This window comes from Equus caballus, chromosome 13 (genome assembly GCF_041296265.1).
Source record: "Equus caballus isolate H_3958 breed thoroughbred chromosome 13, TB-T2T, whole genome shotgun sequence".
Classification (NCBI taxonomy): domain Eukaryota; kingdom Metazoa; phylum Chordata; class Mammalia; order Perissodactyla; family Equidae; genus Equus; species Equus caballus.
In genome coordinates this window covers 33,862,784-33,889,340 of record NC_091696.1, presented here as the reverse complement: position 1 = coordinate 33,889,340, position 26,557 = coordinate 33,862,784, and the positions used below count along the sequence as shown (strand labels likewise).

Sequence of the window (26,557 nt, the reverse complement as noted above, 5' to 3'; positions counted from 1 at the left end):
GGTGATAAATGTCATTTAAAAAAAAGAGTTGGGGAAGGGGGATTGAGAGTGTGGGAGTGCAATTGAAAACAGGGTGGTGAGGAAGGTGTGGTTAGGCAGTCACCTTTGAGCACAGGCCTTAAGGCACATACGTAACTGGTGTGAAAAAAGAAACGAGAAAAGCAAAAGACATAGCAGTGTCTGTAATAAATCCTTTTGTGTTAAAACGGGGGAGAAACCCAAGCTCTCCTGTGACCCCATGACTTTGGTCCTGACCATACCATGTTGCCTCTGAGCTCGATTCTGTGGAGTCCAAAGTCTGTGTTGGCTCACTGTGCCAGTGCTGCCCCCGGAAATGCACATCTTTGCTGGCACTATATCTAGGTTCGTTGTTGAACGGACGAGAGACAGAGCAACATTCATTGTTCCCTGATTGAGAGCATGTTCCGGATCTTCCCGGGCAGAGACGGAAGAGGTAAATAACAATTGATAATAGTAATGACAGTTAAACATTAGTCATGCTGTACCACCTGCTAGTCACTGATCTAACCGGTTTGTGAGCATTAACTCAATTCATTTTCAGAAGACTCCTGTGAACCATGTCCCACTCCTTGGGCCTGGGGCCTTTCACACAGGGTGACGCCCTCCTCCCAAGACTCGTGAGTTTTTGAGCAGCACAACTCTCCTAAAACTTACTCAGCTGCCTCTCAAATTTATATCCTGGGAATAAAAACCGGGATTCTTTTCAGTCACAGCTTTGGATCTCCAGGAGAAAGGGCTTTGTTTTCCAAAGCTATAAACTCTTTCCTCTCTGCTTCCAGATGCGTCAGCTAGGACAGAAGCTTGCATGCCTTTTTTGGCACCTTAATGAAGTAATGAGAAGTATTCTATGGCGTCTGTTATCCTTACATTTTATTACCATATTCTTGAGCATTCTCAGAAGCCTCTATAGCTATATGTTTGGAGTTCTGAGAAGTGACAGATAAGTTAAACCAACTTCTAAACAAGAAGAGCTCACTTCCCAGCTCCGGATTGAGGATCTTCCTCACCTTTCCTCAAATGAGCCAATTCCACATTTTAGAAACTTGCACTTGCAACATCCTAGCAAATATAATTTGTGCACGTAAGGGCACACTTGGTTGCAGTGACAGAAAAAAAATCAAACTTAAACTAGGATAGGAAAAGGGTGGGGGATTTATTAGTTCATGGAATACACACTGCAGCAAGTGGAACTAGCTTCCAGAAACTGCTGGAACTTATCCTGGTTTCCCTCTCCATCATCTTTCTCACCTATTGACTTCATTGTCTCCTACTGCAGACCAACAGGAGAAAGGCTGACAACCCCCTAAGTCTCACATGCAAAAATCCTCTGGGAGGGCTCTGATAGGCTTAGCTTGGGTCAGGCTACTGTGCCCAAGATGACAGGGTAGCTATGTGGAGAGGGGATGGGTTTCAAAAGAAGGGGCAGGCCGCTGTAGGAAGACCACCCCATGGATGTCCTCTCTAAAAACAGTGGGAAGAATTCCAACTTGGTCCTGCTCACCACAGCATCACAATGGTAAGGATGTAACACTTTAGTTCTTGTTCATAGGTCCCTGAACCAGCCCAAAAAGGCTCTGGTAACTCACCAAGGCCTCTGTAGTTTTTCCAGATGCTTCAAGACCCAAAGTCTAAGAAAACAGTAGAGAGAGTTCTGAGCTCAGATAGTGCGGTCTGAAGGCTGGAAGAGGATTTGTGGGAACCAGTCTCGCAATCAGAAAACACTCTGGAACAAGTCATTCCCTTTGAACAGATAAATCTTGACAAGAGCTAGACTCACCCCTCTTAACAGAGAGTTTTTGAGGGGCAGGTCAGGATAGGACCTCGGCATACCATGTGTGACAACAACAAGCCCAGGCGCTCCAACTCTGCTGGTAGTCACAACTCAGCCCTCGCTCTGTCTCTCTCTCTTCACTCATCACTCCTAGCCAAGACTTGAATATTTGCATTTCTCTCCTATTCTCCTTCCTGCTCTCGCTTTCTCTCCTTGGTCCTTCTAAGACAATTGACCCCCTCCGCCACCAAGACAAAAACATTCGTAAAAGCCAGCCACGGACAATTACACCTAATCAGGTGTTTCCCTGAAGACCACCTTCCCGCTTCCATTATTGTCTCAATATTAGCTGTTTTCACGTTTCTGAACTGTGGACCTGTGCCTCTATGATCTGGTTTCCAAGAGCTAATTCTAACTGTCTTCTATTTTGGTGACCTATTTGAACTTCTTCCTCTGGTTTCATCCAACAACAGCAGTGACAATAACAATGACAATAATCATCACTGCTCTTGGCATAAGAACTGCTGGGCACCTCAAGACAAGCACTGTCATTATCCCCATTTGGCAGATGAGAAGACTGAGGCCTGGAGAGGCTAAGGACCTTGTCCAAGCCCACAAAGAGCTGGTGGAGCAGGGACTCACACCTTAGTCTCTCTGCACTTTTAGCCGCTCTATTTATTTGCTCCAACTCACCAACTGGATGCTCTCTGGACTCTGGAGTTTATCCAGAGCTGTGCATAACAGAGAACCCACCCCCTAGCTGCATGTTTGTGCAGAAGCCCACTGCCTAGCCATCAGGCCCCACCACCATGAGCTCTCCCTGCCAGCTATCCCACTTCCTCCCCGACCCCAGTCAAAGGAAAATTTGTACATGATTGTCTTAGGAGGAGCAAATGAAGATAAAGTGGGTGATGGTAGATGCCATGATGGGTGAACATACAGCTTGTTAACTCCCCCCCTCCCCACATATATTTTTTCTTCTTTTCTTTTTTGCAGGGAAAGATTCGCCCTGAGCTAACATTGTTGCCTATCTTCCTTTTCTTTCTTTCTTTCTTTTTTCCTCCCCAAAGCCCCAGTGCATGGTTGTATGCTCTAGCTGTAAGTCCTTCTAGTTCTGTGTGAGCCACTGCCACAGCACGGCCACTGACAGACAGGTGGTGTGGTTCTGCACCCAGGAGATGAACCCGGGCCACTGAAGCAGTGGGAACACCGAACTTTAGACACTAGGCCCTGAGGGCTGGCTCCCTCCTCCCCACATATTTATACTACATTTTCATTCTCCCTAGTTCACCTTTTTTTTTTCCAACTGAGATGTAACTTATAAAGTGGCGTTTGACTACTATCCCTTTTAGGGTCTGACAGTTACAGAAAACAGACCTCTCAGTCTGGGTGACCAGCTTGTGACCAGGGCTCTTTTGAGTTCTGACTGGCTGAATGGGTCGGTCGTGTCCAGTGGGCACAGGTGCCTGTCTTTGAACCGTGTCCCCAAGGCTCAGTTTGTGCCACTGTTACTGTAGTGGACCATTAGCAAAAGTTGCATATTTTACTTTGGTCATTTGGATGCCTTCTGACAATTGTCTGACAAGTCCAGGCCCATGGGTTCTGCAGATGGGACACCCCTCAAAGGTCACCTCCAAAAAACGTGTGTACATTTATACTGTGAGGCCCCCAAAATTGTCAGGGGTGTAGAGGGGGTTTGGAACAAATTCTCTCTCTCAACACTTCCCATTAATCTTTCTTTGCTGACTTAGTGACGACTCTTAGTTGTTTGTTGGGAAAAAAGGAGTTTAAGCATAAAAGGTCATTTTTTAAAAACTTACATGACTGGGAGGCCAGAGGTGGATAAGGACAATCATAACAACTAATATTTATTGGGCAATTACTTTGTGTCTGACACTATTCTATTATTCTAAATGAGTTACTTCATTTAATTGTCAAAACTGCCCTGATCTTATCCCCATTTTATTGATCGGGAAACTGAGGCAAAGAGAGGTAAGATTGTTTGCTCAAGGTCACACAGCAAAGAAATACGGAGGTAGGATTTGAACCCAGGCTTTCTGTATCCTGTGTTGGCACTATAAACCAGACCTGGCACAGCTGGATTGAGGGCTCATCCTATGTCATCAGAAATTGTTTCTATCTCTTTACAATTTTTATTTTTCTTTCCTCTGAGATGACTTCAGTCTCAAGGAAGCTTCCCCAATATGACAGCAGAGATGCAGCCAGCAGTCCCAGCTGCCTCCACGGTTAGCAGTTCCAATGGAGGCTGTGGGTGGTAGAGTGCCTCCTTTAAGAAGGAGTTCCGTGGAGGGGCGGGCCCAGTGGTGCAGCGGTTAAGGTCGCATGTTCCCCTTCAGCAGCGTGGCACCGGTTCGGATCCAGGGTGTAGACATGGCACCACTTGACAACCCATGCTGTGGTAGGCATCCCGCATATAAATTAGAGGAAGATGGGCATGGATGTTAGCTCAGGGCCAGTCTTCCTCAGCAAAAAGAGGAGGATTGGCAGCAGCTGGCTCAGGGCTAATCTTCCTCAAAAAAAAAGGAGTTCCATGGAGAGATGTACTTGGACTGTCTTGGGTTCATATTTTTCCTTAACTGATCATGGTAACCAGAGAAGTGAAGCAATTCTATGGAGAGCTCTAATTGGCCAGCGTCAACCCCAGGATAGAGGAGTGGAGAGAGTACAGTGTTGGGGTCATAGCTACTCCAACTGGACCACAGGGACTGAGAATAGGAGAGAGAGGCTTCCTCAAAGAGAAGCCAGGCAAGCCAATATCCTAAGTCCATTACACCCACCAAGAAGCTACGCACAGTTCATTTGTCTTAAGAGAAAACCATCTCAGCTTCCAACCACCCCACTGTTTTCCAGGTGATTGTTCAGAGGTCTCTGGCTGCCAAGAACATGTCCCATGCCAAAGGAGGCTCTCTGATGGCTGCATACCTGAAAGTGCTGCCCCTTTTCATAATGGTGTTCCCCGGAATGGTCAGCCGTGTCCTCTTTCCAGGTAAGATGACAGTAGAGAAGAGACGTTATCTGTCTGTGAGTCTCAGGTCCTGCAAAGTGTTCCAAACATATTACTGACTGTCCCGAGAGAATGCAACTGGAGTCCCTTCCTAGGGATTCCACTGAGGCGTCTCCATCTAGGCATCTACTGACTCTGGACTGTTTCCTGACACTGGTTCAGTGGGAACATCCCACAGGTGTCCCAGGCCAAACCAAGTGGAGACCTATCTGGGGCTTCACCTCAACTATATATATTTTTTTACTATATACACTGCTCTGCATCTTTATTATTATTTTTAATAAACTTTTCATGTGAAGCACTTTTAGATTTACACAGTACAGAGAATTTTCACAATCCCTCACCCAGCTTCCCTCATTGTTCATTCTTACCTCATGTTTGCACATTTGTCACAACTAAGGAAGAGACATTGGTACATTTCTGTGAATTAAATTCAACTTTTTCTCAAACTTAGTCTATCTTGGAGATCCTTCTGGATCAGTACATAGGAAACCTTCTTCATTCTTATTGATGACTCCACGGTTTTCCACTTGGAAGTATATTACACTGTAAATCAACTATATTTTTCTGAAATCACAAACTAGGCTAAAATCTTGTGGTTCCAGATGTCAGGTCTCTGAAGTCTCATGTGAGAGTTCTTTTCATGCTTTAGAGTTTGAGCTTGGTGGTTTGGTAACTTTGGCCCAATGGAACCCTTGGAGGGGGGTAATTTTCTCAACAAAATCAGGGCTATCAAAGTTTCTAGAGTATTTGCCTTAGCTTTTTTTTTTTTTTAAATGTGGTAAAGGGATGTGGTTTGCACTGTGGGGATAAAAAGAACTGGGAGGGCGGGAGGGGAGTGATGTTATTGGGGTCACTCTTAGGTCAGGAACTGGTGACCTGTACAGAAGAAAGTTCCTTTCTTTCTACCTCAGTGAGCTTAACCCAGTACCCACCAAGGCTGTTATTAACTCAAAGGGGAGTGTAAAGCAGAAAGCTTGCTCCCCTATGTCTTATCCTACATGATGTTACACAGAGGTAACGGTAGGATGAAATGGTTAGTTGGTCCAGAAGTTTTGTCAAAATAATTTAGGACACTAAGAATGAGGAGGAGAGCCAACCCTGATGGCCTAGTGGTTAAAGTTTGGTGCTCACTGCTTTGGTGGCCTGGGTTCGCTTCCCAGTCGCAGAACCACACCACCCATCTGTCAGTTACCATGCTGTGGTGGCGGCTCACATCGAAGAAATAGAAAGACCTACAACTAGGATATACAACCATGTACTGGGGCTTTGGGAGGAAAAAAAAAGAGCAAGATTGGCAACAGATGTTAGCTCAGGGTGAAATGTTCCCTGCAAAAACAAAACAAAACAAAACAAAACCAGAATTAGGAGGAAAGTGCTCGGGAAGGACAGTGGTGGGGGTTGTCCGTGGCGCTAAACTCTGGGGTTGTGCTCCTCCAGCCCAGATGGGATGAAGAACCCAGAACCAGTCCTGTTTCTGGAGAAGGGGAACAAGTTTTGGAAAAGCCCAGATGGGAATAAGAACTGGGATCTTGAGTTTGTGGTGACTTGATGGAAAATATACAGCTATTGGGCAAGGCTTGACATATGAACAAAGAATGTGGCTTAAAACAATCAATATTTATTGTACAAAGCGTCAGGCCCTACGTGAAGTGTTTTACAGTAGGGTGTGGTGGTTGTGAATATGGCCTCTGATCTGAACTGCCTGGGCCTCAATCTTGGCTTTGCCACTTAATAGCTGTGTGACCTTGGATAAGTCACTTAATCTCTTTGTGCCTCTATTCCGTTACTCATAAAATGGGATAATACCTTGTAAAGCTTAAAGCAGTGCCTGGCAGGTGGTAAGCACTATGTAAGTGTTCATTCTTATTATTTTATACATGTATTATCTCATCTATTCCTCAAAACGGCCTTGTGGTAGGTACTATTATTGGTATTTTTATTTACAGATGAAGAAATTGGAGCTCAGAGAAATTAATTAATTCATTTATTTATTCTTCCATGTGGTCAACAATATTTTGAGAACCAATTATCTGCCAGGCCTTATTCTAGAAGACCCTGGAAATCCTTAAGTGAATGAGACTTACAGTATCTCTGCTGTTGTGGGGCTTACATTCTAGTGGTGGAGGAGACAGACAAAAATAAGTAAATAAATAAGTGATATATCCACTGATGGTACTAAGTGCTGTGAAGAAAATGTGCAGGGGGACACCAGAGGGAATGCTGGGGGGCCTGACAGGGTTTCTAGGGAAGACCTCTGTGAAGGGGCAACAGTTGATCCATGCGGATGGTTTGAAAATATATTTGAGTGGAGCCAACCAGATTAATGATGTGGGGGTCAAGGAAAAAAGAGGAATCGAGATCACTCCCAGGTTAAGTGACTTGCTGGAAGTTAGTTGGCTAGTGGTGGGTGAGCCAGGATTCCAACCCAGGTACATCTGCCTTCAAAACCTGAGTCTTAATCATGCTACTGTCTTTCTCAGAAAATCACATGTTAAGCTTTGGATCAATATCTGGAATATCAATAACAAGACCCTGACCATCACTCTCAGCGGTCAGTAAGCCAATCAACGATCATTATTAAATGAGACATAAGGCCGTATTCCTCTCCCCTACAGTCTTTGTAAAGTAATGAATGAATGAATCTGGTACTCCTGAAAAGGGATGATAAAATTTATATGAAAACACCCTAGCATGTGGTACCAGCAATAACTGCAAAAAGAATTTAAGAGAGGGAGGTGGGCATCGTGTATTTGAAGGTCCAGACCAGCACTTCTGTGGTCCCCCATCCAGCAGCATCAGTGTCATCTTGGAACTTGTTAGAAACGCAAACTTTCAGGCCCTGTCCAAGACCTACTGAACCCGAATCTCCGGGGGTGGCCAGCGACCCGTTTGAACACATCCACGTGAAGATTGAGAAGCCTTGGCCTAGAGCGTCAGGCTCGGGGTCAAGCCGCTCTACCTTCCCCTTTCCACCTCTGTCTCCATTTTGGCTCCACCAGCTCCCACCTGAATCTCAACTGGGTCTGGAACCGCCTAAAAGGATGCTCTGATCCTGAGCTCTCATGAGCCTGGACAACACCCTCTTCCACCTAGCCCACCTGAGAAATGGCACACATTTTGAAGGAACCCTAACGGAAATTAAGAGAGTAGCAAAACAACCCTTAAAGCAACAAAATACAGAGTCTAGAAATTTACCTATTTACAAAGCCAATCATCTCCCCCTGAGCTTTGGCATAAACTACGGATTTGAGACCTGTCTGTGACACTTACTGGTGTGTGATTTGGGAATCTCTTTGGGCCCTCAGTTTACTTGTCTTTAAAATAGTTATAATAACAATATCTCCCCCCATGGAATTATGAAGATTACATGAGAAGGTGTATGTACAGTTTACTTGCAGCGTCTGAGTCATAGTGCACCGTCCGTGAATGTTGGCATTTGGAAGAAGGAGGTTTTGTGCTATGTTTGAACTTGACTCTGCTAAAGGCATCCTTTATTTCAAGCATCAGAGGGTCTGACACGAGAACTGACTCCATATATGAAATGGTTGATTAATTAACCCGAGACAGGTGAGCAGATGTTACCGAATGGTGGGTTAATGATCACAGGCTGTTGGTTTCATTTTTAACTTAGCTGCACCAACTAATTTCCCTACGACGGACATATTCTTTAGACTGCACAAACGAACACAATTTTCTTCCACAAACATGCTTTATAAACTGTGCGTGTCATGTGTTCCGTGGTTGAAGGTTGCATTCCTATAAGGTTAAACAAAAACTCTGTAGTTAATTAAACATCCCAGGGAGGGTCTTGCTCCTTCTCGGTGTACCTTGAAGAGAAGAGCTTTGAAATAAAAAGGGCAGAGCCCATAAGATTTTGAACTTAAACAAGACCTTTGCCCCTCCTGGGAGGCTCCTTACTATTCTGGGAATGTAACTATTTTCTAATCTTCTCCTAAGCTTCCTCAGTAGTGTCATAAAAAGCCAAGAACTCTGACCTCTTAAAAACATTTTTTCTCAACAAGATTGTTTCTTCTCAATGCTTCTTGTCAGATACCGCTTTTGGTCTATAGGCTTAATTTTGTCTAAGGCTGAACCGGAGTTTTGGGGGCATCTACTTTCATTCTACAGCAATTGCTATTAATATTATCCATTGTGGCCACAGCACCCATTTCCTTTCCCATTGGTGGATGCGAGTGGAGTGAAGGCTCTCAGCTTTGAGAAAATATGACAGTGAGGGGAGAAATCTTACCATGACCAGTTAGCCCTTGGGTTTCCCAGTGGACGAAAGGGCCTGGGGCTACTTCCATTTCTTAGGTGCTCTGCTACATTAAAGAAGAAAATGAAGATAAAACAGTATTGGATTATAAAAATTGCAGTGTACTTTAAATGTTTACATTTATTAAATTACAGTTTTAATGCAGATAAAAATTTAAAGACTAAATATACAACCTCATCTGGAGATACCATGGAACATCTGCATTCGAGGCCACTTGTGAATTTGAGGCCTCAACCAGACGGTCATCAAGGCGTTGAGACTGCATCAGAGCCAGGGGAGATAGTGGCATGCAGTGAAGCCTCCATGCCCACCCCTAAACAGAGTTCAGGGTGGTTCCCACGTGCCGTGAAAGATGAGCAGAAAGGCAGTGTCACTGACCAGAACGAGGAAGAAGGACCCAAGCCTTTGGACTGAGCAGAGCGAGGGTCTGGGAGTTATTTATGGGAGTTATTCCTAGATGCACCTGGCAAAAGAGACGTGAGAAGTAATATGGGTCCAGCTGGGTGAGTGGTGTCGGGTAGGCATTGAGATGATGGTGACTGAAAATGGATGAAGCATACACTATTTTGGTCTTCCTTCTCTGAAAAATTGGATTGGGGGTCAGGAGACCCAGGTTTAAGTTCTGCCTCTGACATGACCTTGCTGGGTGATTATAATCAGGTCCCTTCTCCTCTTTGAGACTTTCTCTTCATTTGTGAAATGGTAAAAGCAATCTCTACTTCCTTCATATGGTTATGAAGAGTGACCAATAATAATGTAATAGCTGGCCTCTCCTCCACAAAAATTTATCGAGCACCTCCTCTGTGCCACACACTAGTGTAATTTTTTATCTCTGTCTGCCAAGCTGGAGGCCTATGCTTGCCTGCTTGGGATGTGTTCATTATGATGATAGGCAGGGATGACGAACTCGAGATGCCAGGAAGACTAGATGGGTTTACGTTAGAAAATCAGAATGCTGCTCAGGAGAGAAAAGAATTGATACAGAAATGCAGAAAAAGAGGAGAGAGAAATTCAGAGGCAGGATGGTTGAGTTTTCCTAAGTCTAAAAATGAGGAAGTGCCGTTGAACTACATGAGCTATTGAGAAGGAGATGGGGAAAAGAAGAATTTTAAAAATATTTGCCATGTGTCAAGCAATCCATTCTGCTTTGTACGTCTGAGAAACTGCAGTAAAGATGTGAATTGCTGTGTCTCCTTTTTTTTGCAGGGGCAGGCGGGGTATGGATCCTGAGGCAGGAAACTGTGCTGAGTGGTCTCAGCTTTATTTGAGTTACAATGATAATAGCTGAAGTGTGTTCAGCCCTTCCTATGTCTCAGAGTCTGTATCATCTCAGTCAATCCTCTCTACGATCATATGAAGCAAAACTACATTGTTGTCCCAGTTTTACAGATTTGGCAACTCAAGTTCAGAAAGGTTAAGTCAGAAGGTCATCGTTTATAGTCTAAGCTGGTTTTTTTTCATTGAGTTCATAATAGTTTACACCATTGTGAAGTTTCAGTTGTGCATTATTTCTTGTCTGTCACCACGTAAGTGCTCCTTCTCACCCACTGTGTCCACCTCCCACCCCCTTCCCCTGGTATCCACTGAACTGTTTTCTTTGTCCCTGTGTTTATATCCCACATATGAGTGAAAGCATCTGGTGTTTGTCTTTCTCAGTCTGGCTTATTTCGCTTAGCATAATTCCCTCCAGGTCCATCCATGTTGTTGCAAATGGGACGACTTTGTCTTTTATGGCTGAGTAGTATTCCATTGTATATATACCACAGCTTCTTTATCCAATCATAGGTCGATGGGCACTTGGGTTGTTTCCATGTCTTGGCTATTGTGGATAGTGCTGCAATGAACATAGGGGTGCATATGTTACTTTGGATTGTTGATTTCAAGTTGTTCGGGTAGATACCCAGTAGTGGGACAGGTTGTTCATATGGTATTTCTATTTTTAGTTTTTTGAGAAATCTCCATACTGTTTTGCATAGTGGATGCACCAGTTTGCATTCCCACCAGAAGTGTATGAGGGTTCCCTTTTCTCCACACCCTCTCCAACATTTGTCATTTTTAATCTTAGTGATTATAGTCATTTTAACAGGTGTAAGGTGGTATCTTAGTGTAGTTTTGATTTGCGTTTCCCTGATGATTAGTGATATTGAACATCTTTTCATGTGTTTATTGGCCATCTGTATACCTTCTTTGGAAAAATGTCTGTTCATATCCTCTGCCCATTTTTTGATTGGGATGTTTGTTTTTTTGTTGTTCAGTTGTGTGAGTTCTTTATATATTATGGAAATTGACCCCTTGTTGGATATATGATTCGCAAATATTTTCTCCCAATTGGTGGGTTGTCTTTTAATTTTGCTCCTAGTTTCTTTTGCCTTGCAGAAGCTCTTTAGTCTGATCAAGTCCCACTTGTTTATTTTTTCTTTTGTTTCCCTTGTCTGAGAATACAAGGATTCGAAAAGATCCTTTTTAAGTTCTATGTCAAAGAGTGTACTACCTATATTATCTTCCAGAAGTTTCATGGTTTCAGGACTTATCTTCAAGACTTTGATCCACTTTGAGTTAATTTTTGTGTATGGCGTGAGATAATGGTCTACTTACATTCTTTTGCACGTGGCTGTCCAGATTTCCCAACACCATTTATTGAAGAGACCATCATTTCTCCCTTGTAGCTTCTTGGCACCTTTGTCAAAGATTAGCTGTCCGTATATGTGTGGTTTTATTTCTGGGAAGTCTAGGCTCTTTTTTATTTCATTGAGCTATAAACCTACATGCAATAATCCTGTCTACTGGCGCTGGTCTGGGTCAGGCCATTTTTTGGATAGGCCTGAGGCTCTGAGGGTCTGTGTGCTCAGCGTTGGGCCTTGTTTTCTCCATAGATCAAGTGGCTTGTGCAGATCCAGAAATCTGCCAGAAGGTGTGTGGCAACCCCTCCGGCTGCTCTGACATCGCATATCCCAAACTTGTGCTGGAACTCCTGCCTACAGGTAGTGTCTCCTCACCCCTGAATTGAGTCCCCTGGAGACCCTGAAAGGAGGACATTAGTTGGGTTCCGATCTGAGGGAGGGACAAGATGGGAGGGCCGTGGGAGGGAATGGGCTCTGGGCCGAAGGACTGAGCCCCAGAGCCAGGGGCCCCACATGAAGCTCAGGCAGCTCTGCCTGACCTGCTCCTCTGAGTCTCTCCTCACGGCCCCACCCCTGAGGTTCTGCCTCCTCAGAGTTGAAATTATAGGGATCAGCTGGCTACGGGCCTGGGGAAATGGGGTCATGAGTGAAGGCAGCAGCTGTTGGCAGAAAAAGCCTGAGGCCCATAGACCTCCCTTCTGCCCCCAGGGCTCCGTGGGCTCATGATGGCTGTGATGGTGGCGGCGCTCATGTCCTCCCTCACCTCCATCTTTAACAGTGCCAGCACCATCTTCACTATGGACCTCTGGAATCATATCCGGCCTCGGGCATCTGAGAAGGAGCTCATGATTGTGGGCAGGTAAGGTCTTCCTGGGTGGGGCCGGGCAGGGGAGTGAAAAGTCCAGATGCCCAGGGAGGGGTAAGCTGAGCCCCCCCAGAGGCAAAGCCCACCCATCCAGGTGGCTCGTCCTCCTCCGACAGCGAAAGTGAGGTACCTTAGGACTTCGTGTATGAGTAAGTCGTTCATTCATTTAAGGGATGTTCAGTGAGCACCTACCCTCTGCCAGGTGCCGGGCACATAGCAGTGAAAAGAAAAGACTCCCCAGTTTTTGCCTTTGTGGGGCTAGAGGAAGAGAAGGATGAGTAAGCAGGAAAACATAAGCCCACTGAGTGCTCTAACTGGGGAGCCAGGAAACCTAGGCATCCAGAGGAGGAGTCCCCAACCTGGACCAGGACCTGAGGGGTGAATATGAGTTAGCCAGGTGAAAGAGAAGAGGAGACTGGGGGGAAGGTTTCTCTATCAAGGTCAAGTCCTGAAGTCTACTGTTGTCAGTGCCATCAAGTGGATTCTGACTCCCAGCGCCCCTATGGACAGCAGAGCAGAACCCTGCCCGGTGTTTCTGCACCATCCTCTCACCTTCCAGCTCTAGATCAGACAATGCTCTGCTGCCATTCATAAGGTTTTCATGGCCAATTTTTTCAGAAGGGTGTGGCCAGGTCCTTCCTCCTAGTCTGTTTAGTCTGGAAGCTCTGCTGAAACCTGTCCGCCATGGGTGCCCCTGCTGGTGTTTGAAATACAAGTGGGCTAGCTTTCAGCATCACAGCAACACGCAACTGCCACAGTGTGATAACCGACAGACTGGTGGTGTGGTTCCAACTGGGAAATGAACCCAGGCCATGGCAGTGAGAGCAAGAATCTTAACCACTAGACCACCAGGGCTGAAGTCTAATGGGAGGGAATGAAAATGACCAAGAGGAAAGGCACATAAATTTTAATAAGCGTCTGGGGGCTCTGCGCCTCAAGAAGGTGCATCCTGAGGGCTTTCTCAGCCTTGAGTTAGGGAAAGAGTTCTTAGGTATGACACCAAAAACATAATTCATAAAAGAGAAAAATGATAAATTGGACTTCATCAAAATTCACTTCAAAAGACAGCATTAAGAAAATGAGAAGAAAAACCACAGATTGGGAGAAAATATTTGCCGGCCGTATATCTGATAAAGGATTTGTAATCTAGAATAATCTACAAATCAGACTGTAATTTAGAAAACTACAGTGGGATACCACTATCCACCCACCAGAATGGCTATAATCGAAAAGACAGATAAGGAAATGGAAAAACTGCAACTCTCAGGCATTACAGGTGGGAACGTAAAATGATTCAACTGTTCAAAACAGTTTGGCAGTTTCTTAAAAAGTTAAACATAAACTTGCCATACAATCCAGCAGTTGCATTCCTAGAAATGAAAACGTATGTCTGCACAAAGACTTGTACACAAATGTTCTTTGCAGCGTTTTTTATAATAGCCAAAAAGTAGAAACAATCTAAATGTCCATTGACTGGTGAAGGGTACACAAGAATATGTAATGGCATTTGGATCCAATGGGATATTTTTCAACATTAAAAAAAGAATGAAATACTGATATACGTGCTGGCCCGGTGGCATAGCAGTTAAATCCGCACGTTCCACTTCTGCGGATGGGGATTGGCTGGTTCGGATCCTGGGTGTGGACCTATGCACCGCTTATCAAGCCGTGCTGTGGCAGGCGTCCCATGTATAAATTAGAGGAAGATGCACACGGATGTTATCTCAGGGCCAATCTTCCTCAGCAAAAAGAGGAGGGTTGGTGGCAGATGTTAGCTCAGGGCAAGTCTTCCTCAGCAAAAAGAGGAGGATTGGTGGCAGATGTTAGCTCAGGGCTAATCTTCCTCAGAAAAAAAAAAAAAAAACGAAATACTGATACATGGATGAGCCTTAGAAACATGCTGAATGAAAAAAGCCAGCCATAAAAGACCATATTGTATGATACCATTTATATGAAATGTCCAGAAAAGGTGAACCTAGAGAGACAGGAGCAGATGAGTGGTTTCTTAGGGTGGGAACAGGAATAAACTGTAAATAGGCATGAGGGGACTTTTCGGAGTGATGAATGTTCTAAAAAACTTGATTGTGGTGATCGTTACACAACTCTATAAATTTACCAAAAAGTTACTGACCCGTATGTTTACAGTGGGTGAATGGCGTATAAATTCTACCTCAATACAGCTATATGAAAGAAGAGAAGTAAGTGTTCAGGGAAGCCAGCACTAATGGAGGTCTCTCCTGCCCGGCCCCAGGGTGTTTGTGCTGCTTCTCGTGTTGGTCTCCATCCTCTGGATCCCTGTGGTCCAGGCCAGCCAGGGTGGCCAACTCTTCATTTACATCCAGTCCATCAGCTCCTATCTGCAGCCGCCCGTGGCTGTGGTCTTCATCATGGGATGTTTCTGGAAGCGGACCAATGAAAAGGTAGATCTGGATCAGCCCCCACCATGTGACAACCAGGTGCTGCCCCTGAGGATGGGAGAGGATGGGCGTGGAGGGGACCGAAGGCGGAACATGAGGATGTCTTGACTTGGGTGTCATTAGGGAGGGTGAGGTCTGTGGAGGAAGATACAGGGAGGGTGTTACCTGGACTTTGAATAAAAAGCAATGGGGGTTCTATTTTGATGCATTTTGTCATTAAACAGGGAAGTTGAATTAACAGCAAATGAGTGAATTATACATAATTGATTATCTGTAAAAGATAAACAGATAAGTTGCTTCAACTCTTCTCAAATTACTGCTCCCTGCAGTGAAAGAGAAGCTCTTGAGACAGCTTGTTAAGGTTTCTGGAGGCCTGAGCCGGCCACCCCACAGCCCTGGATGTCTCTAAGATGGCCTTCCTCTGATTTGCAGGGTGCCTTCTCAGGTCTGATCCTGGGCCTTCTCGTCGGCTTGATTCGGCTGGTGCTAGACTTTATTTACGCGCAGCCTCGGTGTGACCAGCTGGATAAGCGCCCAGCCGTAGTGAAGGATGTCCACTACCTCTACTTCTCCATGGTCCTGTCTGTGATCACTCTGACCACTGCGGCCACTGTGAGCTGGTTCACAGAGCCGCCCTCCAAGGAAATGGTACATTTGAGTTTCATGCTCTATCCATTGAGACCCTTCGCTGCAAGTGACAGAAAATGGACCCACACTGGCTTAAGAAAAGAGGATTGATTGTTCAAAAAGCGGAACAGTCTAGATTTGGGCTTTAGGGACAGATTGGTTTGGGACTCGGAAAAGACCATCAGAATCCATCTCTCACTTCTGCTTCTATTCTCAGGCCCCAGGTGGGGCCAGCAGCTTCTAGGGGTATATCCTTCTTAGTCTCATTAAGCAGAAGCATAAGTATTTTTGTCTCAGCGTTTCCATGATTACCCATGAACAAATTCAATCCCTATAGCCAGATAAGTGGATGAGCTGAATGGCTGATTGCTGGTCCCACAATACCCCAGGGCTAGGGTTAAGCTCTGGGGACTAGAATGAGGGAGGGTGAGTTCCCAACAGGAGAATTAGGATTGTCAAAGAAAGATGGGAGAATGAGTGGGGGAAACGTCCACTGATCTGAGAAGTGCAGGGAGCTGAAGCTTGTTGGAGGGTGGAGGGAGAGGGCGAGACTGGGAGCGGACTCGGATGGGAAGGCTGAACTCGGGGTTGGGCAGGGGATGGGAGAAAGGCATGACAGCGCCCTACCCCAATCTCACAATTCCTCCTTGCTCCTTAGGTCAGTCGCCTGACCTGGTTTACTCGTCATGACCCCATGGTCCAGAAGGAACAGGTGCCACCAGCAACTCCCCTGCCACTCCCTCAGAATGGGACACCAGAAGCCAGTAGCACCAGCATCCCTTTGGAGATTGTTCAAGAAAACACGTCCAAAACCCACAGTTGTGAGTTGCCTTTCTCCTCAGTGACAGTAGGAGCCTCAAGAACCATTATGTGTATATGGGGAGATTTTTCTATCAAATCACAAGCCAGAAAAGGGAAAGGGGGCAGACTTGGAATTTAGCATCCCCTGACTCCCAGAGTCTGGTCCTTCCCCACTCTCTGGCCACCAAAAGTGGATTCTTCAGTAACTTTCAACAAGTGTCTCAAATGAGTAATAATAGCAAACACCTGTTGAATGCTTACTAAAATACGTTTCATTTAATCTTCACAAAACCCCACACAGTAGGCTGGAGTACTCCTGGCATTCTCTAAATTACCGGTTTCAAACTGGCAGCTTGCAGACATACTATGGTTTAGCCCACCTACTGTTTTAATAAAATGTGAGTTATTTACAAACTGGGAGATTTTGGGGCCGGCCCCATGGCCGAGTGGTTAAGTTCATGCTCTCCACTTCGGCAGCCCAGGGCTTTGCTGGTTCAGATCCTGGGTGTAGACATGGCACCATTCATCAGGCCATGCTGAGGTGGCATCCCACATGCCACAACTAGAAGGACCCACAATTAAAAATATATACAACTATGTACCAGGGGGCTATGGGGAGAAAAAGGAAAAAAAATAAAATAAAATCTTAAGAGAAAAAAAACAATAAAAATTGGGAGATTTCACATAAAATTCCAGATTTCCATCTTCTCTTGAAACATGGGAAGATGTGGCAAAACTGGGCCCACATGTCTACATGGCAAAAATTGTCTGGAGCTATAAAGCAGCTGCCCCTTAGACCTGAGATGTGCCCTTCATTTAGTCAAGGTCCCCACCAGCCCCTGTTGTCTCCCGGACCCTGAGCCTGTGGTGGTCATTTATTATGACACCTGGCCTTTTTTTTTTTTAAATAAATAATTGTGGATGTGAACCCATGTCAACTGAGAGTGGGAAACTCAAGCATAGGTCCCGAAGGCCACGTGTTTCAAGAAAAATGAGAGAGAGAGAATATTTCTTGGTAGAGGTGAAGAATACCTTGACATGTTTAATAAGCAAATTGGCTGCCCCTGACTTGGATACACCACCTGCCTGGCTCTATAGGCAGCTGAGTCCACACCCCCAGCTCGGAATGGAGAAGTCATTTCCCACAGGAGTGCCCATTCTCTTCAGCCTCCTGGCAGGCAGTGTGAAAGAGGACTCAGATAGAGGTGGGTCCTAAACCCACCCCTGCCACTGTTTACCAGCTACGTGGCTTTGCTCAAGGTAGTCTGAGCCTCTCTCTCTTCATCTGAAATTCTTCACCTGAAAATGATGAAAAGTCTGAAAATACCAATCTCCCAGAATTAAGGTTTTCATTAATACCTTCCAGAAAAGGTAGGTAAAGTATTTATCACGGTGCGTGGGGCACACCAAGTTGGTCCCTTCTTCTCCCTTCTCTGTGAGACACAGCCCATCCTTAGGATCTTTATTTGGGTTCTTTTTAGGTGACGTGGCCCAAAAGCCATCCATGGTGGTGAAAGCCATCTTGTGGCTCTGTGGAATGGAGAGCAAGGGCAAGAAGGAGCCTCCAGGCAAAGCAGAGCCTGTTATAGTTTCCTTGGAAGAAAACCCCCTTGTGAAAACCCTTCTGGACATCAACCTCATTGTCTGCGTTAGCTGTGCCCTCTTTCTCTGGGGCTACTTTGCTTAATGTGTGGTGAACCCAGGGGCCGAAGCTCTCAGTTGGTTATCAATGTCCCAATTTTTTAATGAAAGAAAAAGAATAAAGCTGTGTTTGTTTACCATGAGGCTTCCAAGGTGTTTATGGGACATTTTCAACGTGACCTTTAGCTCTTTTCTTCTTAAGAGGGAATGAAGGTTAGGAGCTGGAAAATGGAGAGACGTGTAAAAGCTTCCTTGTCTCAAAAGGCTCGTTATTCACTCTTTCTGTCCATCAGGCAACATCACAGCTAAATTCAAACAGATAAACAAAAAGATTCCCCAAGACCTCCCAGCCCAGCAGTACCCACATCTCCTGGGCTGAAACGTTAGCACTTGAACTTTCCCCAGCTCATCTTTGAAGGGCAAGGAATGGGACCTGCCTTCTATCTCACCTTCCACTGTGGCTGGCTTCGGGTGAAGGAATAGCTGGTCCCCAAATGTTTTCTCACTGCCATCCTTGCTCCTCGATATGATCTCTGGGAAGTAGACCCGAGTGGGGGTCCTGGAATCTTGTGCTATAAGAAAACCAGGGAATTGTGGGCACTTCCCAAGTTCTGGCTTAGCCTGTGTTTCTCTGCTTAACTCCCCACTATGATACTTCCTGAAAACAAGCAGCCTGGATGAGCAACTCCACAATGAATCTCTACTGGCCAAGGGGCAACGGGGCTTTTGACCTGAAGAGCAGCCACTCCTGTGTGGAGCCAGCCACTCTAATTTCCCTATTCGGGCCCTGATGGGGTCTGATGGGATGAACTGTAGGGGCTGTTTGCACAGCTAAGAGCAAGGGCCGGGCAATAGAAGGAGCCTTGAGACCATCTCTGGGGAAGCCCAGGGCCAGGAGCTATTATTCTAGTCCTGGGATAAAGGAGGAGGGTAGGGTAGATTAGAACCACTTACCAGCCTGACAACTGGAGAATGGAATAGTCTCTCAAGGGATCCCAATTTCTGGACTTCAAAAGAGCATGGACAGAACACCCTGGGGCTGAGGAGCCATTGGCTCCCTAGTAACTCAGTGGTATCATTTGAGTTCCTACCTGATGCCTTCAGCACCTGGACCACTTGGTCTAAAGGTCAGTGTGTTAGCTCGGCCGCTACCCTTGTCGGAGGCCTGGCTCTTCCACACCAATCCAAGTGAGAGCTGGGGGTGGACAAAGGCACATGTCAGCCTTCCTTAGGAAAGGGTCTATGTAGGGAGCTGTTCACGAATGTGGCTGCTATTCACATAGCTGTAACTGACTCCTGACAAGCCTGATCTGGTGTCTGGGCAAGTGGGCTCCAGGGGAGGTTGAGCGTCCCCTCCAAGGGCCAAAGGAGGGGAGTGGGAGGCCCAGGAGGCTTCCCCAAATTGCCCCTCCACCAAGCCTCGGTGGCTGCTCTGGACCATCACACCATGACTTCTGCTGCCGTTGGTTGGGGTCAAAAGTGTGTTTTACTGAGAGCTTTTGCTATAGACACTGAGGCCACTGCCATCTCTCCCCTGGATGGCTGGCACCAGCCTCCTAACTGGCCACCAAATCATGCTGACTCTGCCTCCCTAACAATATGTTAATCCGTCCACTGCCTCTACCTTAGTTTAGGCTGCTGGCATCAGCGATTCTAGTCTGGCCCTCGCTGTAATCCATTTCCTGCACCGCAGCCACGAGGATCTAAAATACTAATGGGACTATCACTCTCCTCTTCTCTCAGTAGCTCCCTACTGGCCTTGGGCAACTTCCAAACCTGGGGTAGAAGGCCCTTCATGCTCCAGCACCCTATTACCTCACTAGCCTTATTCCTTGCCCGCTGCCCACCTCCCACTTTACTAGTACACTCTCTCTCACCCCCCGGCCACTGCACAAGCTGTTCCTTCCTCCCATGTGCTCCACAGCTCCTCCCCTTCCACACTCTCTCTCTCTGTTTCCCGGGTTTGTTTGCAAGCGTCCTGAGGGCCGAGGCCATGTTTGTACGGTTCAGGTTGGTTCCCCAGGGTCTAGGCCAGTGTATGGAAGAGTAAGCCGTCAATATTTACCTGGAGGTCACACAGAAATTATTTAAAAGACATGGCTTCAATTCTAAGCGTCTTTGAATGAAAACAAAAATGCTGAGTTTCTACTATGAAATGACAAGCAAATATTTTTTTGGTCATTCAAATATAATTTATTGATGCGCATAAAAACTGAATTCAAATACAAGTATAGAGGGTGAAAACAGAACTCCAGTTTTTTTTTGTTCTTCCAAAAAAGTATTTGGTTCAAATATACCTCCATAGGTGTCATTTGTGATGACGTTTTGATGTGTGTGGCGGATAGACCCTAAGATGACCCTCCATGATCCCCGTCTCCTGCTCCTCACACCCTTTTGTAATCCCTTCTCCTTGCGTGTATATGGAACCTGCGACTGGATCGAAGCAATAGAATATGGTGATGGTGATAAGATGTCAGTCCATGATTATGTTATATCATCTAAGACTCTGACTTGCTAACAGACTCCTTCTAGAGGCTGTCCTTGCTGGCTTGATGAAGTAGCAGCCATACCGGGGAAGCCCACACGTCCAGGAACTGCAGGCTGCCTCTGGGGGTTGAGTGCAGCCTCCAGATGATGGTCAGCAAGAAGCCTGGGCCCTCAGACCTTGTGGTCCTACAACCACAAGGACATGAATTCTGACAACAACCTGAAAGAGCTTAGGAGCGTATCCATCCCTAGTCATACCTTCAGATGAGACCCCAGCCCTGGCTGACACCTTGACTGCAGTCTTGTGAGACCCACACAGAGGACCCAGCTAAGCTGTGCAAGGACTCCTAACCCACGGAAGCTGTAAAATAATAAATGTGTGTCATTTTAAGCTGCTAAATTTGTGATCATTTGTCACACAGCAATAGATAAGAGTGGGGTTGGGTGGGGAGAGTGTGGGAAGGGGAAAGTTTGCCTGTGGAGTTGTAAGGGGTCTGTATAGCCATAGCCATGTGTCTGGGAGTGAGCAGAAGAGGAGAGCCTCTTTTAGGGAGTGTATCAAGTAAGAGTCAGTTGATTGCAGGCAACAGAGACAAACCTAAGAAAATTTATGCAAAAAACAAAAAAAGGAATTTATTGTGAGGGTACCAGGGCAGGAAATAGAGAATGGCCACAAGGACACAGATGGGCTGTGGGTGGGAGGGTGGATTACAGAGACATCTCTAAAAGTGGCTTCCAGAGAGAGGTGCCCCCACTCTGCACCACCTTTTGCCTTGCTCCCCTTAGGTGGCAGCTTAGGCAGTTTGGACCACTTTCTGCCTTTTGGTTTCCTCAGAACCAGTGGCTTCCCCATGCCCGTGGATCTTTCCTCCTTCCTAGCTCCACCACTACAATATTAGAGAAGTGGAAGCCACTGGTGTAGAAACATTTGTCACTGAGGTGTTGCCCAGTCTGATGCAAGACTCCTAGACTGGGAGTCACACTTGGGACCACACAGCAAAGAGATGGTAGAGTACGACCTGTGAGAAGAGGCAAAGGCCCTGCGATATGGTGCGGGTAGGGAAATGGTGGGAAGAGACCACAGATAGAGGAGTCAGAGGAGGGTTTGTCTTAAGACCTCCAAATATGAGCACTTGTGGGGCTCACCGGGCTTGGGGGAGCATTGGGTGCTAGAGCCCCAAGAGGGGGACAAGGGTCCATCTGTGGAGCCCCCAGGCACCAGGGCCATCAAGAAGCCCCAAGAATTTAGTCTGTCCAACTGCATCTGAACTTAGGAATTCACAGGGGAGAACCCAGCACAATCAGGGCAGCCAGGGGCCTGCCCTGATCCCCTGCGATCTCCAAAATGCTGGATGGAGAACAGGCTAGATGAGTGTTGAATGCAAGGTGTGGTGTGAGGAACAGGTCCTTCACCCTGGTGTAGCTGTGGGCAGAGGAGCAGGAACAGAAAGCCTGAGCACACAGGGCTAGAACTTTCTATGAGAAATTGTTCTATAGAGAAGAGAAAGAAATAGTCTGAAGGGGCAGATGTCTAGAGACCAGTACCTCCTAGATGGTCGGGGAAAGCCATTACGAGTTTAGACTACAGACTTTCCTATCTTTCTGACGGTGGTAGGATGACAAGAGGCTCTACTATGTGTGGTGTCAAGGGAAAGTGATGGCAATGTAGCGACTCCCCCAGCAGAGGTAACCTTGGAGATGCTTCCACCATGATGCAGTTACAGCTCCGAATGTCCGAAGCTGAGACACCAAGTCCACATCACAACTGACCATCCAAGAGGACGGCCAGTAGCCCCAGTTGGGTATCTACTTTTGACACACACACAGAGTCAAATTAAGTTTCATTTTTCTGGGGCTGGCTCCGTGGCCGAGTGGTTAAGTTGGCGCACTCCGCTGTGGCGGCCCAGGGTTCGGATCCTGGGTGCAGACATGGCACCGCTCGTCAGGCCACGTTGAGGCGGCATCCCACATCCCACAACTAGAAGGACCTGCAACTAAGATATATAACTATGTATGGGGCGGTTTGGGGAGATAAAGCAGAAAAAAAACCAGAAGACTGGCAACAGTTGTTAGCTTAGGTGCCAATCTTTAAAAAAAAAAAGTTTCATTTTTCCTTAGCTGGAGCTCTTAGGGTAGGAAGATTATAAAAACAATGGGAGAGTGAAATTGAATGCTGTTCTTAAAATAATGAGGGTATGGTTTGTTGTATTTCAGAATCAGCAACAACAAAACACATGCGACATTCTGGCGAGAACATTCACCATGGACCTTCCAGGTCCCCAGGCACCAAGCCCCGTGTCCCAGCTTCCTCCTGAGTGCGTGCTCAGGCATTACGGAGAAAGTACCTCCAAGGTGCTGCAGAGATGCTGACTGTGGACAGCCAGGCTCCTTGAAGGGGCCAACACTGATGAGCACCTGACACCGAGACCTTAGCTTTGGCTAGCAGGTTTGTTCTATAGCGAAAGGGGGTAGAGAAAAAGAACATAGATGGTGTATAGGGGGAAAGAGTGAGCCTTAACATATATAAATTTAAGATATGGGGGAAACAGGGTCTATAGGCACATATTTTCAATGTAATTAGTAAGTGTAGGGAGCACTTTGGGGGCACAAGGAGCTTTGAGTTAAGAGGAGAAAGTGATTGCCCTTTTCAAGTTAAACTTGTTAATTCATAGTGGAAGGAGGTCCAATGTCTTCTAAGCAGGGGACAGGTCATTGATGCAACTAGCAAACAACTCTATCAATGGAATGGCTCTGGGCAGCCAATGTTGGCAGCATGTCTCTCTGTACTCGCAAGAGAAGACCACCAAGTCTGAGCCACACAGAGGCGCTGGCGTCAGAACAGCCATCCAGACTGTTGGTCTCACTTGGTTTCAATCTCAATCCCGGGAAAGAAGTGGCTTCCAGTCACTGGAAAAGGGAATTCCCATGGATAGTAATGGCTTCTGACTTCTGCCCTAGGCCCATGGGCCTGAATGACTGGGAGTCGGCCTCCAAGAGTCCAAGTGTCCCTGGAGGGACAAGAAAGGGTGTCAAAACTGGTAAGAGCAAAGGAAGAGCCTTCTCCACGGAACATTCAGGAAGGACAGCCAGTCTCGGAGGTCTCTGGGGCACCTGGTGGCTGCTTTCACTGCTGTTACCTTGCTCTCCACTCTTTCAAACTGCTACAGTCACAATTAGAGCCCTAGATGTCCCATCACAATTCTGTTTGGTTACATGAACATGCACACACACACACATACACACAAAATCCACAGTTTTGCCTCCAAGAATTATAAAGTTTTCATATAAACCACAGAATACATTTAATTCAAATTAAACATGAAACTAGAATAATGTTCGGTCCTTATCAAGTAGCAATTACGTTGTTTAAAAAAAAAAAGAAAAGAACAGTACATTCCTTTCTACATTCTGGCAATCCAACAAGGCACAAGTCACATCCAGTTTGCTGAGGTGACAGATCCAGCAGTCACCATCAATGCTCGTGGCTTAGAGGGGATCAGGGAGACACAGACTATACTTCATACAAAATGGTTCTGCAGCATGTCTGAAGGAGAGGCACCTCCCTCCAGGTACGTGAGAATGACAGTCCAAGTAGCAGGAAGCAGGCAACTTGCATAATGAACGTGTTTTATTAAATAAAGAGTTAACGCATTGCTTCTCATTCATTCCAAATTGCCACTGGTGCCGCCTGCATTACTGCATTGACGAAAGCTTCCCAGACTCGTCTCAGCAAGGATACTCTTTCCACTCCAGGTATTTCTTTTTTTCTTTCTCTTTGATTTTTTGGCATGATTTCTTTTCCATGTAAAGAAAGCCAACTTCTTCACGACACAGGTCATTCAGCTTTAAGTGTCAGCCTTGCTTGCTCCTCAGGCTCTGAGAAGGCAGTTCTCAATGGTAAGGCCGCCTTTTTCCCTCCACTGAAAGCTTTTCACTGTTTGGTCTGCAAAGATAAAAGTCTGCCTGCCCCTGTTCCACTCCCTGGCTGGAAGGGGTCAACGGCTGGGAGGTGGCTTTCTTCACAGGGCGGTACTTTCTGTTTCATTGTCCATATCCAACAGAATGCGGCCGGGTAGGTCTTTGCTTGCGGAGTCTGAATGCATTTCAGGAAAGATGCTGCGAAGCGGTTCTGAAACCCTAGAGTTGGTGTCTGGACAAAAACAGGAGGAGACATGGTGTCAATGCCTGGTAATACCCAAGAGGCCACCTGAGGGCACTCTGAGAAGAAGAGAAGCTAGAAAGTTTAAGGGTCAGCCCATGCGCACACACATTCCCTTACTAGAGGCACCGTCAGCCCTTAGAAGTTGAGTCAAGCCTTTGAGACCCGAGGGCAGCCACGTGGCACAGCCCTACCTCCTGGCTCTGGTGCTCCTTTCTGCGAACCCATGGCAGTCCTCGGAGATACAAGCTTCAAAGGATTTCCTTGCTCTGATTGAGGAAAGGAGATCTCTTTCTTACCAATCCCTCTCATGCACTAATTGAAACCTCCTGACAACATCTGGGCTGCAGGACTAGATGAGCTTCACTGGAAAGAGCTCCCTCCTCTGAGGCTGATGAGTTTTCCTGCCATTATTAATGCTATGCCCTCAACCTCGGCTAAGGACACTGGAGGCCAGGTCACTCTGGGTTGTGGGGGCTGTCCTGTGCACTGTAGGATGTTTAGCAGCATCCCTGCCCTCTATCTACTAGGTGTCCTGGCACATGCCCTCTCTCCCCAAGTGTGACAACCAAAGATGCCTCCAGACATTGCCAAATGTCCCCTGGGGGGGCGCTGTCACCCCTGGTTGACAATCACTGAGGTAGACCACCAAATCTCCTGCAAATATTAATTTTCTCTTCTCTTTCTAATATTCATGCCTCCAATTTCCTTTTTCATGTCTTACTCTGTTGGCTGGAATTCCTTTAGCAAGATGGCAAATACATGTTCCTCAAGTCATTGTCCCTCATTCCTAAGTTCACAAAAAGACACCTTCACCAATCTCAGCCCTCTTCCTAGGATGGTGAGTTTCAGATTCACTCATTCATGAACAAATACTTGCTGAGCACCTGCCCCATGCCAGGCACTGTTCCACCTGTGAGGACACGATAGTGAACAAGACAGACCCAGCTTTAATGAAGCCTACAGTCAAGAGGAGGAGACAGCCCCTAATTAAGATGGAAGAATTTGTTCCTCTAAGTAGATGTGGGTTCTAACAAATGATGAGAGCCTTGTTAGATATTCTAGGGCTGGTGCAAGAGAGAAGGGAGACGTTCAGATCTGTAGCAGTTTCACTTTGCCAGGTTAGAGCTGGGCCTGGTAGGGAGCAGGGAGGAGCCAGAGCGGGAGGTGGAGGTGTACTTGTTGTGGTACAGAGTTACACCACGTCTGCCTTTGCTGGGAGCTGCTTTTGACAGTACTTCTGTTTTGCCTGCTCCTCATCCACACAGGCAGAGGTGGCAAATGCAGGTGCACTTCTGGGAGGCTCACTGCTTTGAGACCACTTCCTGGCCCCACACGTCCCTACAGTTCTGAGCTGTACTTCCTGGGGCATCGCTTTTCTCTCAATGACTGCTGGGTTGGCAGACCGGTCCCTCAAGGTTTCCTATGCACCACAAGTCAGAGAAATTTCTAGATTTATGGAGGTGCCAAGGTGTCCAAGAGTTCAGATGCTGAATTCCATTTCAGGCAATTCAAGTCTTATGACTGAATTATGCTGAATTGCACCATCCAATGGCGCAGTTGAGGGTGATCTGTGTGCACAGAATAGAAGACATCTCAGATTTGTCCTCATCAGAATGGAAGTCAATGAGGACAGGGGCCATATCTGTCTTGTTCACAGTGTGTCCTCAATGCCTACAACAGTGATTGGCTAATAGCAGTTGCTCAATAAATTTTATAGCTGGTTGGTTGGCTGGCTGGCTGGCTGGCTGGATGGACAGATAGACTGACAGAAGAGTCAATCATCTTTTCAATCCTCCCCTCCTACAGCCTCAGGTAAAGAAGTAGCCGCATCTCAAAGGCA

At 46.4% G+C, this 26,557-nt stretch overlaps 2 protein-coding genes across 27 annotated transcripts in view; one reads left to right on the top strand and one right to left on the bottom strand.

The window, feature by feature from the left end:
- SLC5A11 (solute carrier family 5 member 11) overlaps positions 1-18,208 on the top strand; it is a 54,698-nt gene extending 36,490 nt beyond the window's left edge. For all 9 annotated transcript variants that reach the window (XM_001501307.5, XM_014730049.3, XM_070232075.1 and 6 more), the window contains 7 exons: positions 4,664-4,799; positions 11,970-12,077; positions 12,426-12,576; positions 14,834-15,002; positions 15,432-15,647; positions 16,285-16,447; positions 17,909-18,208. In XM_001501307.5, the coding sequence (XP_001501357.2) occupies positions 4,664-4,799; positions 11,970-12,077; positions 12,426-12,576; positions 14,834-15,002; positions 15,432-15,647; positions 16,285-16,447; positions 17,909-18,114 (1,149 nt within the window). In that variant the 3' untranslated portion in view covers positions 18,115-18,208. The remainder of the gene's footprint in view (positions 1-4,663; positions 4,800-11,969; positions 12,078-12,425; positions 12,577-14,833; positions 15,003-15,431; positions 15,648-16,284; positions 16,448-17,908) is intronic.
- Positions 18,209-20,237: 2,029 nt separating this feature from the next.
- The window catches only part of ARHGAP17 (Rho GTPase activating protein 17), a 90,867-nt gene continuing 84,547 nt past the window's right edge, over positions 20,238-26,557 (bottom strand). For 10 of the 18 annotated variants that reach the window (XM_070232059.1, XM_070232062.1, XM_023616090.2 and 7 more), the window contains one exon: positions 20,238-24,705. In XM_070232059.1, coding sequence (XP_070088160.1) covers positions 24,575-24,705 — 131 coding nt within the window. In that variant the 3' untranslated portion in view covers positions 20,238-24,574. The remainder of the gene's footprint in view (positions 24,706-26,557) is intronic. The other 8 variants (XR_011424704.1, XR_011424706.1, XM_070232060.1 and 5 more) reach the window with 1 other exon arrangement.